Here is a 12,514-nt window from a genome sequence, read left to right as displayed (position 1 = left end):
ACGCAATTAGGTACTGAGGCAAAATTCGTCACAGTTTTACCTGGATGATTATTGTTGCAGTAATACCACTGTCCGCTAGCGCATAGGCAGAAGGATTAGCCGACATTCGCAGACGCAGGAAGATGCTGATAATTAGCGCCAGTTTAGGGCAGTTTTCTAACAAAAGGTGCTACTTAACAGCACATAACTCCACATGCGTATGTTGTCTATGATTGTTTCAATCGTTAAAACCAGCCTTAAAATGAAATTGGGGCTTCAACCTAGCTGTAATTGGGCATAAGCGAAAAAGGCCCTGGACACCTTTTAGACTTGACACACTCAAACATATCTCTTAGCCCCCACTGATTTTTTACAAATTTCTTCCATGAGATCGAGGGTTTCGACCTCTCTCGGTTCATAGCGTGAGAAAGACCTCAGGGGAGACAAACTTAATCATCGCCTTTGATTATAAGGCAACACAAACAAGCGCGTTTTATTTTATTGTTTTGAGCTCGTTAAATCTTTATCGTCGACTATTCATATAAAGAAAACTCAAAGCCGTTCAAAATGTCACAAAATGTCTTGTCATTTGAAAACACACCCTAGCGTACGGCTAGTGTATGTGAAAAATCTCTGGTGTTCTGAAATGCCCATCATGTCAATATATGACAGCGTGGTCATGACTCTCGCGTGTTCATTTGTGGATTAAAAGTGCAATGATGAGTCAAGATGACTTGTTTCTCTCGGGAGACTGTTTTAACGTTTAGCTGTGTTTAACACGAATGTTTTGCGTTGAACTGTGGATAACACTTTAGCGCATGCCATATCTGACATAAGACGAATCAGATCCTGACTTATGCCCTGTGGATGTTTGCTGACAGCCTCATCAAAACTTCTGAGGGGTATCCCCTTGAAGTTCAGGATATACTTGAACGTAGTAACTCGAATTGGACTTTTCTTTGCCAGGTGACAGACGTAGACTCCTTCTGGGTTTGGACAAGGCACGAGCTAATACCCGGACTTTATCACGTCTCGTGGTATAACAGTCAGCCTTTTGACTACAAAGAAGGATTTGTTAGCAACAGAGAAGCATTCCTGATAGGTTTGCCGCGCCTGAGACAAATACGGCTAAAACAAGGTGAGAGCTAAACAACTATTTGAACTCTGTAAACTTTATCAAGATTTTTAGTTTGAACAATGTGTTTAACCCCAACGTCTATAGAATTAACTAAACTGAACTTTTAAATGGCACAAGGCTGGATTTCGACTGCTTTCGCATCATATTTGAGACACTTGAGCTATCCAACCAGCGATGCCTTCTTAAATTTTTTGACTAGAGGAATTCCTGCTGAAACCGAGATAAGCAATGTGGACCACTAGGACGAAGCTAACTTTACCATCACCATATAGGACCCTCTTTTGATACCTTTGGTCTCCTAAACAAAGTTCTTTGAGTCTATCTTAAAAAAAAAACACTGACCGTACCATCTTTATATTTTAACAGAAACGAGTTGCCAAGGAGACGCTGGCATTGTGCAATTAAATCTGAAACAGATTATGAGGAGGTGCTTACTGCCTTACTCTGAAGACAACGAAGACAAAAGTCAATACTATCAATCCAAATGGATCGCACTTAAAAATCTAACAACAGCTTGGAACAAACTGGAACTTTACGAGCTTTGCCCAAAGCCTTGGAGGTACCTCTCACGAGATATATTGCAAACTATGCGATACAGAGGACTAACTAATAACTATGATGGTGGAGGGTATGTGGCAGACCTGGGATACAATGAAGAGTCGGCCTTGGATGTTATTAGTGAGCTTCAGAACCACGACTGGATCAACGAGTTCACAGCGGCTGTTTTTATTGAATTTTCTGTGCATGAGCCATCAAGTAGGCTGTTTAGCTCTGTCAAGTATTTGTACGAAAGGTTACCTACCGGCGGAGTTCTAACCAGTGTTAACGTGCAGACCTTGGCTCTTTATCCTCCATTTAGTGGTGATTTCTTTAACACGCTTTACGAATTATGCCACCAGTTCCTTGTCGTTTGTATTCTAATTCTCGTGGGTTTAGAAATCAAAGAAATCATAGATCAAAAGAGGAAGTACTTCATGCAGTTTTGGAACTGGGTTCATATGATCCAGATACTGACCTCCACGTCTGCTATTATTATTGGGTTGCTCAAGGCAAATCAAACCAGTTTCTTTGTTAAGAGAGTGCAACAGAATCCTTACGATAATTCTAGTTTAGACCGCATAGCCATGTTGTCAGACTACGAGAACTATCTATTGGCGCTCGTAACTTTCACAATAACTATCCGTCTGCTGAAGCTTTTCAAGTTTAATCGCCAAATTGGTCAAATGGCTCGGACTTTACGGCGATCTCAGAGATCTCTCGTATCATTTGTAGTCGTCTTTGGAAATTCACTACTGGCCTTCTCTGTGGCTGGAATCTTGACTTTTGGTGCGACCATCCCATCATTTTCGTCTTTCTATCAGTCTTTTGCTACTGTAGTATGGATGACAGTCGGTGGAAGCGTTAACTTGCCTGATGTGAAACTTCATCACCACATCCTTGGTCCATTGTTTCTGTCAATGTTCGTGATTTGGATGGTTTTCATCTTAGTTAATATGTTGGTGGCTATTTTGATGGACTTTTACCAAATCGAGAGGGAGGATGCCGTGTCTTCGGACGATTCTCTGGCTAGCTTTATGTACAGCTATTTTTCAGCAAAAGCAAATAAGTTATTAAAATCATTTCCTTCTAATATTACATCTAAAGTAGGGAGGCGAAGAAAAAGAACAAGTTGTAAAAGGTCTGAAGCAAAAATTATCGCGCTGTCTAAGCCATCGCAAAAGCCTCTCGATAACTTCCAAATTGCCAGAAGTCGAAGCGGGATCAGCCAAGAGGAAGCCGAGTTCATTTCAGCGTTCCAGGAATTTGACAGCTTCCTACAGGGTGGTGGACTCAGGAAAAACATCAGCAAATCTGACTCTTTGATTCATTGCACGTGCAATGACAATAAGGTGATATATTCTGACATAAACACTTCGGAATGCGTCGTTCGTCATTCTCAGGAAATAAATTGGAATGCGGAACTGCCAAACACAAACGTTGTCGAAGAGGCACTATTAACTGCAAATGCTGCTTTGTTCAGCAATGACAGAAGGAATTTCAGTTGTCCTGCTCCTAGACACTCAGCTTTAGAACTGACTTCTATAGAGATTCTACTCGGTGTCAATGACGAAGATGTTGATCACGTGAAGTCGAATATTTTCGACGTTGCTTTGGAACTAAAGGATAACTTTGGCGAACAAACAGACTAAGTGGCTGATACTGATAGGTCGACAGTTAAATTCAGTGCATAATAAATCACTTTCAAGGACTTGATAACAATAAGAACGGGCGTAAATTTTAGTTTGAAAAAGATTATGTAAGGGTATTTTAGTTCAAAAACTGAATTTAGCAAATTTGGAACTGTAATAGATCCTATTTATAAATGGCTGCCGATTGTAAATTGTTTTGTAAGTATTAAAATTCGCCTAATTAACCTCATTTTTGAGTTGATTATTCAAAAGACTTTTTACTTCGAAACGAGTTTAGTGAATAGATCACAGATGAGGTCAAAATGTGGTAAGAACAATCAAGTGGCCAATCTAGTGGTGTGCTAACCACATCAGTTTGACGTCATGTGTGATCTGTTACTGAACAGTCGCACGGCAACATGGAATCTACGTTAAAAAAAAAAAAACTGAATGTTGATGATGTAATCTATGCGTCTGGCCTCTATTAGATCATGAGTAAGAACCAATCAAAATGCGAGAAAAAATTGACTTTTCATGTAAGTTTTGATTGTGTTACTGATTTCAGAAAGAAGTTGCTCCAATTTTGCCGACCGGCTTTTAGAAAAGTTCGATATATCAAATCTACGCAACGGCAAAAAAATGCAAATACTGCGAATGTTGTTGTTCTCATTGTTTCGCCACTCAAAAACATCATGAAAGAATAAATAGAAGGGATGGAAGAACAAGTAAAAGGGATGGAAGAACTTAGGATTTCTTCCATCGTTTTGTCGACAAAGGACGACATCCTTCTGCTGATTGGAGAAGCGAAATATATGCTTAAGCTTGCTTTCGGGAGACAGCAGAAGACTTTTTGGATGCAAAATTCCAAAACATTTTATAGAGCGCAGATTCCCCACTAAACGATTGTGTCACGCTTATTGTAGTTAACGAGTGCCACACCGTGTAACACCTTCGGAATAAATTCTCCACGTCTTACCAAGATTCCGGCCGCAAGCGAATAGCAAAAGAACAAGCGCATATCCTACAAAAATCGGAAGGAACGCTTGATTTCGGCTTTCTCCCCCTTTTAGCAGCTTTTTTTTTGAGTTGAAGGAGTCGTCTGAGACGACATTCTTAACACCCGAATGTGTGTACGTGTTGTTGTGTGTTAAGTGTAACTTGTAATCAATGACATAAGCAATTTACCGCTCAAATTTTTTTGGTCCGATTTAATTAATTGGTCAAGGGGCGGAGCTGTAAGTAACAAGGCGATAACAGGGGAAGGAGCCTAACGGGTCCACTTTTTTTCCAAAGATGGCCACAGTCTCTCCACTCTCCTTGCTCGCCTCACTCGCAAACCCCACCCCTCACCCCAGCGTGCGCGCTCGGGTCGCTCGCTTTTTCTTTTGGGTGCGTAAGTAGAGAGGCTGTGAACAGCCTATGTTTCCTGAAAGCGAGGAAACTTAGCAGCTTAGTTAAGCCTTAGTTCGCTCCCTCCATAAAGAAGAACGTTTCTTGAATTGTTTCTGTTGGGATAACTGCTAGGATGTAGCAGGTATAACTGGACGAAAGGCCAAGATTGACTTCTTTATTACTATATAATCTAATGTCCACAGTGAACCTCACATAGCGTCCGGTTTCCTGTCAATTTGAAGTATCCAGAGCTAAGTCGCGACCACGGAGAAGTTATCAAACAGCGTTTCCTTGAATTTTTAATGGCAATGTTATAGTGAAGCTGCATACGACTCAGTTATGTAAACTTTAGCAGAATATTCAAAGCCAAACCTTCCCGTTCAACGGAAGGCAGCCTGTGACCCGGGGTTTGTGGCAATCGATTAAAGACTCGAAGCCTTGTTGCCTCGATTCGTGCAAAAGCACTCCGGATAATATTTTCAAAAGCCGCTTTCCCTAGGGCCCATTAGTGTGGACGACAGGCCTAGCCTAATTAACCGTAGAAATAAAGCTGCGTTTTCAAATTTCAGTCCGATGCAGTGTGAACGTTGTCTTAGACTTAAAGGGACACTGCCACGATATATTTGCTTAAAAATTTTAAAAATTTCCCGGAATAAACGGAATTCCTGAAAAGGTAGTCCCGTTTTCCCGGTGGAAACTTCCCAATGGAAAATTTGTGTCCCATTTACAGATTTCTCGTCTTTATCACCAGTTCTATGCCTTTCGCGGTCTTTTAAGCGGTCAGGCCTTCCTCGGCTCCCGCGTGTTTCAACAAACATGATGGCGGCTGATCAGGGTCAGTTTTCTGGAAGCTTTTTGCAAACAAACTTTCAGGGTTACTACGAGTGCTCTGCCTGCCACGTTCTAGCGCCAGATCTAGAAAATTTATTGCAGCACAAATGTGCTGCATATAAAAGTGGTAGGTAGAAATTCTTACTTGTTCGAAGCTTTTTTTGCCGGTGCACGTTAAACCTGTCAGAAACTGAACGGAAAACTTCCAAGTTTGAAATAAACCACACGAACGCCAATACTGGCGCGGAATTGGTGGTCCTCCAAATGAATTCCGTCGTGGCACTCTTCCTGTAGCTTGGGCGACTCTACACAGACCTTCCATTGTGCCTCTCGTTATTCGAAAATGACTTCTAAACTCATCGAGTGAATATCCTGGCAACGCGTGTTCAAAATAGCCTTCAGTTCGTTGCAAATTCCGTCTCATGAACGTAGAGGCCGCTGAAAAGATATCTACTGCATCATCTTCTGAGCTAATCAAACTTTCTTCCTCTATACAAATTAACTAACTATAAAGACTTCTAACATTTCGCACAAAAAGAAACATCTGATGAGCCTCATCGGCCTCCATTTTGAATATTCGCGTGAGAGTCAGAGAAGCGACAGAGAGGGGCCTGTGAACGAACGGGACTTGTGACAAAAGAAACGCGCTTTTCCCAAACAGAAATTCCCGATAGAAATTTTCCGAAATTTTTTGTAAATGGAAAACGCCCAGTGTCCCTTTAATGGCTTTTTTTTTTTAAGTTTCCTATATGTGTGTACAGGGCTTTACGTGCCCTAGGGTACGTTGAGGCACCAGTGAGGGACTATGTAACTCAATGATTGTTTAGAGTATAACTCAATGATTCCTTCCTTCTACCTATATCACTGCTGTCTGTCTTTAAAACTTTTCAGAAAGTTCGTGTCCAGCAGATCAATAGTAATATGTCACTGTGTAAACACAATATACAAACAGACATCAATATACCTTTAAATCACCAAAATTTAGGTCCGTGAGTTTTCCTGTCGATTTATGGCGAAGCGAGCAGGCTATATACATCGGAGGGAGAAAACGCGGATCCGCAGCTTAACTTAAGTACGGATTGAGAAGAAGAAGTTCATAGTAAGCTTTTTCTTTTATATATCTCTATTGTGAGTCAGCAGGATCGGGGAAAAATTTCAAGTCGCGCAGAGCGCCAGCTTCAAATACTGAAGTACGTCAAACCCAAAATCGGTAGCCCAGTTTAATACATTTTAAGAAAACGAAACGTTTTACACGTTTTATTTGCCATGAATGTTATGAACACTTGGCGATAAACACGAGACGTTTTGGCGCCGGCAAAACAACCTAAATTTTTTTGAATTTTCTTAATTTTACTCCAAAAAACTTCACTTGGCCCATCGGGGTGGTGGGGGGGGGGGGGGTGGGGGCAACGATAGAATCCACTAGTCCGACTACAAACGAGTAGTCTCTGTTTTGCATAGACCGTCGAGGGCAACCGTAGATAAACCTCGAGGGAAAAAGGACCGCGCGAAATTCTAGCCCCAGGACTTCGCGCGGCCATTTTTTTCCTCGCGGTTTTTTTTGCGTCACACACGTCGGACTAAGCGAAAGAGGGACTATTCGTAGTCTGCCGCAAACACGACTTTCATTCCACGCTGGGCTCACGTGCGAATTGTGTAACTAATCGTTGAGTTAAGACTTATAAAGGACAGATTTCACCACCAAAATATTTTTTTTTCAATGCTTTATTTACGTTATATCACTGATTTTGAGGCCCCTGGCTATTTTGTTTTGAATTCGCTTGATCATGATGTTTTAAAGCTTAATTAGCCGTAAATGAAAAGCTATTTTGATCAACGTGTGTAGCTATAGCTCGTTTCAGAAGGACTTTTCTTTAAGCACGGTTATAACCCTCCTCGGATGTAAGCCCCTCCGTTTATAAGCCATTTGAAAACCCTTAAGAAGTTGTACAAGCCCAGGGCTTATAAGCGGCAGTTTACGGTATAAGCAATAGGCGAATCCCAAATCCAATAACCCTGCCAGTACAGCAAGCAAACTCAAATCTACTGCCTCATCAGGTTTCTTCGTTCCGGTCACTGGTCAGGTGTGTACGTGAGTTGTGGTTCTGTTTCTGAAATTAAAAAAAAGAAGGAAATTACTTCATGTGATTTACATGTAGGACTTTATTTAGTGCTGTGATCTTAATATGATTTGTCCCACTGATTTAACAGTCAATCGATCTATACCTCAAAATTCCTTACTCCACTTCATTTAAACCTCGCTATAAATAGAACGCTTCTCAAATTGCCTTAATTTCTAGTGAGAGTAGTCTGATTTGCCTCAGTTTTACACAACAAAACACACATACAACACCACGTGACAAAACAAAAAGTCGAAGCTTGTAGTAAATTAGAAATTGTGATGCTTGATGAAATATACCAAGCTAGCTACAATCATTAAAGTTTTACCAAAATACTTCGATCTTACCTTAACGCAGGAAAACAACCAAGGTATCGGCCTTTCCTACGTTTTCTGCAATGTGAAACAAATATTGTATTATAAGCGAAGCACCCGTACTCCTCGTGTATTCAGTTGTTTGATTGTGGCCCATGAAACACTTGCCCAAAATTAGCAAGCCAAGAACGGAATGGGGCAGAAACAAAACGTATTTCAAGGCGGCTCCATAGGGTAATCATGCATTTATGACGTTGCGCGCGCGCAAGTGTTATGTTTTGAATGCTGTTTTTGTTTTCGTTTTTACACCCAGTCTTCTCAAACTTATTACATGTAATGAGCAATGATTAAATAATCTTTTACTATCATCTCTATTAAAATTTTGGGTTTTAGTCTTGAATTATTATTGCCAAACAAATGTGTTTTTTACTGTTTTTATGGCTTTCTTTGTGATTTTCTTGAATTTCCTTCGGTGAAACCTTCCAAAATTTTCACTGCATATCGCATCCTGTGGGATGCGAATTCAAACGCGAAAAATTAGGGTTTGTACAGGCAGTTTTTTCGATTTCGGCAAATTACCGCTGCGAAAAAACTAGTCTTACAGATTTCCCTGGAAAACGAGCTCTGCCTTAAATGAAATATTTACTACCAGTCTGCCAAATTTTAGGGAATTTCGCCGACGGAAACGCGAGAAAATTCACTGTCAGGTTTGCTTTTTGAGCTCAAGTTGACGTCATAAATGTCGGAAAACACTGATGTTTTCCCTCTAGCGCGCGGAGATTACTTGAGCTTTCGAACTCAACGCGCGTGCGATCGTAAGACTATAGGGAGCCACCTTAAAGCAATTAATTCTGTATTTTAGACATGAAAAGTATATTTTAGACTTTTTTTTTCAGAGGACCCTTCTGAAAACCACCTCTAGGTGGTTGGAGGCCTCCTCTTAAAATAATGATTTATTGTTATTTATTATTTTTACTTCAAATAACCTTAAGATGGATAAGAAATAAAATTTACAGAAGGTTTACTACCAGTTGCCTGTTTACATGGCGACTCAGAAGAGTTGAAGTGAGAACTACCAAAAACAGAAGGGCACGTTATTGGAAATGGTTTCACCATATTCATATTCAGCTTAATGACTGGATAAGGGTAATTAGAAAAAACTGCATTGATCGCTTTAAGAACTTGAAGGGTTAACTGTAAATAGTATTATCCCATACGCTTGTATTTGGGAGACTTTTAAAAATTGCGTCTGTGCTTCTGTAAGGTTGCCGATGATATCTTTAGTAATTTTTTCTTACAAACGCTTTGTACATGAAATATTACAATATTAAGGGCGATGGAAACCGGAAGGAACGTGGGTTGAGCCGCGCGCTATTCCCTTGTACATCGAAATTTTCACCACGTCGTCGTTGAACAGTGTGGACATTTTTCTTCAATGTTGTTCTATAATTACTTACTGTAATCATTCCAGTTGGTGCGACCGGTCAGTTTGCTGTATAAGATAGAGTCTCGACCGAAGTACTTCTCCCAGGGACAGCCGCCTCCAGAGATCACCATCCAACCAATGTCTTTAGGGCAACGACCATATTCACTGTTGATGATGAAGCTGCGTTTAAACCTTTCCTTGATAGCAAAGCGGTTCTGTGGCTGGTAATTCATGTCAGCCCAGGGAATTTCAGACGTCAGTTTATCGAATTGGAACCAATGCTCATTGTCTGATTCCTTGGCGTTGAATATCATTTCTTTAACCGGGTCTTCTCCTTCATATAGCACCACTCTTGCCTGAGCAGTAAAATCAAGCATACAAATTAAATCACATACTACATGCAACGCGACTTCTAGTTAAAAAAAAGTTCAGCCATCAATCACGAGGTAATCGTAATAAGAAAAAAAGCTATGGAGCGCTTTAAATTCTCCTTAAAACAACAGAGCGCTGCTTTTCCTGAAGCGCTTTACCTTTCTAAACATTAAATATATTATGCTTACCTCGGACGCACCGAATCTACACCAGTTCAAAACGATTCTGTTCTTATAGTCATTGGTATACCGGTTGGTGACGTCAAGAGCGTCCATTTCGTATTCGGCGTATGTTTCACTCGACGTGTAGATACTGCCTTAAACACCATGGTCCAGCCTGATGGATACAAAAACAAGGAATAGCAGTTAGTATGGCATTTCTTTAAATCGATGTCCGGGCAAGGAAAAGGGGATCTCATCTAGTGTTAACTTATCTAGTGCTAACCTCCACCAGCCATGTCACAGTACACTGGAAAGGCTTCTTGAGGATCTGTTTGAAAAAAAAATATGTACATCTATAAAATATAAAAGTGCCCAGTAATTATTGTTTTGGAGATAGAACGTTATTGGAAATCTTAATTTGAAACAATCAACTGAATATGACTAACATCATTTCTAGAGTTTGTGAACAGAATTATGTGAATTTAGTAGCACATCAAAACTCAGTTTATGATCTTTGGAAGTTCGTAGATATTTTAAGAAGAAAATCGATAAGCCAAAACGTAGATCAGTTCCTCAAAATTTGGAAAACAAGCACAAAAGAGATTCAGCGAGCACCAAACTTACCAGACAAGGTGATCCAGTAAATACCGTCGTAATTCCGCGCTGCTTCATTGTTCTCTAAGATATCTTTGCACGAAAAACCTGGATTCTTTTTATCACCGACTGGTTCAGGATAGAAATCGCAGCTGCAGCCACATTTCCAGTGCCTATCGGCGTTTGTGAAGCACAGCATGCTGGCCAGGGTAATACACAATACGGTCAGATATTTCATGTTAAATCAGGATCTGCAAGTAAGGCGCTGTGAATGAGGGCATGTTTAACATGCATTCTGCAGCTTTGTTGATGAAATGAAACCAGTTCCTGCTTAACCCGCAGAAAAGGTTGATTTTGTCCGAGGATTTTGTTATGTATGAATGAAAAGCGCAATTCATTGATTTTTGAAATCTTAAAGATTTGGTGAAGTGCCAGCAATGTAAACTAAAGCAAACTAGAACAAGGGCTGCCTCTCAAACTTCAGTGGACAGCAACGATAGGTTAACCTACGTCTAGCATTCAAACTAAATTCACCATAATACACAATTCGAAGCAATATCGAGATCAAATCAAGAAATTCTGTCACCCACCGTGAATCTTGGTATAAATGTACCAAGAAAGCGTGCCAAAACGTGCCAGGAAAGTGGCACACAATTAAAGCTATTCCTGTTGGTATTTTGGTTCAAAGAAAGAGCCAATGTTAGTACAAATTTTTAAAAAGCAACTTTGTGAATCTGATCTTACCTGAATCAGCCGTCAAATACACTGTCTAAATGAGACTATTAACGGTTGTATTTATGGGAAATAGCGTCTCTCAGGTCCCGTCCACACGTATACGGATATTTTTGAATCCGCAACTTTTTCTTTCCGGATTCAAAAACTTCCCCGTCCAAACGTAGCAAAGATATTCGGATTCCCAGCCGAATTCGCCGGATGCGTGTGGACGGAAGCCGTATCCAGAAAGAAAAAGTTGCAGATTCAAAAATATCCGGATACGTGTGGACGGGGCCTCAGTGTTGGCTACCGATGACACTTTCAATAAATGATTCATACGTGGAGATATTCCAATGTGGGCAGTAATGAGCTTTGGCCTAATGGTTAATTTATCATTTTAATGTTGAATCCCACTCTTGATCTTTCAGAAGATATCAATTTGGCTTATCCCGTTTCTTGATCGTGTCTTTGGGTTGTCATGGAAACTCTTCAGCCCATTGGACTCGTTAGGTGACGACACAGCTACCGCATGCTCCTTAGGGCACTTTGCGGCACTGTAAACGGAAACACATTTTCTGAAGTCTGATTAGAGGTTGGTAGGTCTAATAAAGCACGTTCTGTTTTAAATTGTTCTACTGAACTTTTTACTTTATAATTCTGTTCACGACCCCATTTTCGTTGTAATTAACGCTTTCTTTATTTATTGATCTAATTTTTACAAATATGCTCAGCATATTAAAATACATCGCTAGTACAATTTTAATTTGGTTGCGGCGCTGTTCATTACGCAGATATTTTAGAACGATCGAAGGTTCGATATCTGGGGCCCGTTTCTCGAAGGTCCCGAAAAGTTTTCCCACCCGACTGAGCCGTAGCAAAATATCAAACCTTATCACTTGAGAGCTGTTTTATGAACATATTATTAATATAAACAGAGGTTCTCTTCTTACAAGAAGTTTCAGGCGTATACACCTCTCGGTCTTTAAATACCGATTAAATAAAAATGGCTTTGCGGGCGCGAAAAGTTTCCGGGGCTTTCGAGAAACGGACCCCTGCAGGAGTTATGCACGTTTTATAACTCGTACAGTTTTTAATCACCAGTCTAAAAGGACTGAAATTACAACATACATTGATATTTTAGTGGACAGGAAAGGGATGAGTACAATTTGCTCTTCAACTATCTTTAGCAAAAGGAAATAATTGAAGTGAATTTCCGTTGATCACTGCGTCTATGCCCGGGACGGTTAAAACAAGTTCAGTGTTACGTTTTGTCAAAATTCTATTAAAAATAACATAATAAAGACG

The 12,514-nt window shown here is 40.3% G+C and overlaps 1 protein-coding gene and 1 pseudogene across 2 annotated transcripts; one reads left to right on the top strand and one right to left on the bottom strand.

The window, feature by feature from the left end:
* Window positions 1–838: 838 nt before the first annotated feature.
* On the top strand, window positions 839–3,754 carry LOC145483905 (polycystin-2-like protein 2). The gene is made up of 2 exons (XM_081462473.1): window positions 839–1,117; window positions 1,484–3,754. Exons 1-2 carry the CDS (start codon window positions 847–849, stop codon window positions 3,304–3,306), a joined length of 2,094 nt encoding a protein of 697 aa, XP_081318599.1. The 5' UTR covers window positions 839–846; the 3' UTR covers window positions 3,307–3,754.
* A 3,157-nt stretch (window positions 3,755–6,911) lies between these two features.
* On the bottom strand, window positions 6,912–11,824 carry LOC145483920 (uncharacterized; annotated as a pseudogene). The gene is made up of 6 exons (XR_014048968.1): window positions 10,526–11,824; window positions 10,185–10,229; window positions 9,929–10,076; window positions 9,400–9,724; window positions 7,976–8,020; window positions 6,912–7,619 (listed from the first exon to the last, which is right to left on the bottom strand). The product of XR_014048968.1 is annotated as an uncharacterized LOC145483920 (transcript).
* Between the last annotated feature and the right edge of the window lie 690 nt (window positions 11,825–12,514).

This window comes from Orbicella franksi, chromosome 4 (genome assembly GCF_964199315.1).
Source record: "Orbicella franksi chromosome 4, jaOrbFran1.1, whole genome shotgun sequence".
Classification (NCBI taxonomy): domain Eukaryota; kingdom Metazoa; phylum Cnidaria; class Anthozoa; order Scleractinia; family Merulinidae; genus Orbicella; species Orbicella franksi.
Note: the sequence above shows the minus strand (reverse complement) of the source record. Positions and strands in the feature narration are given on the sequence as shown.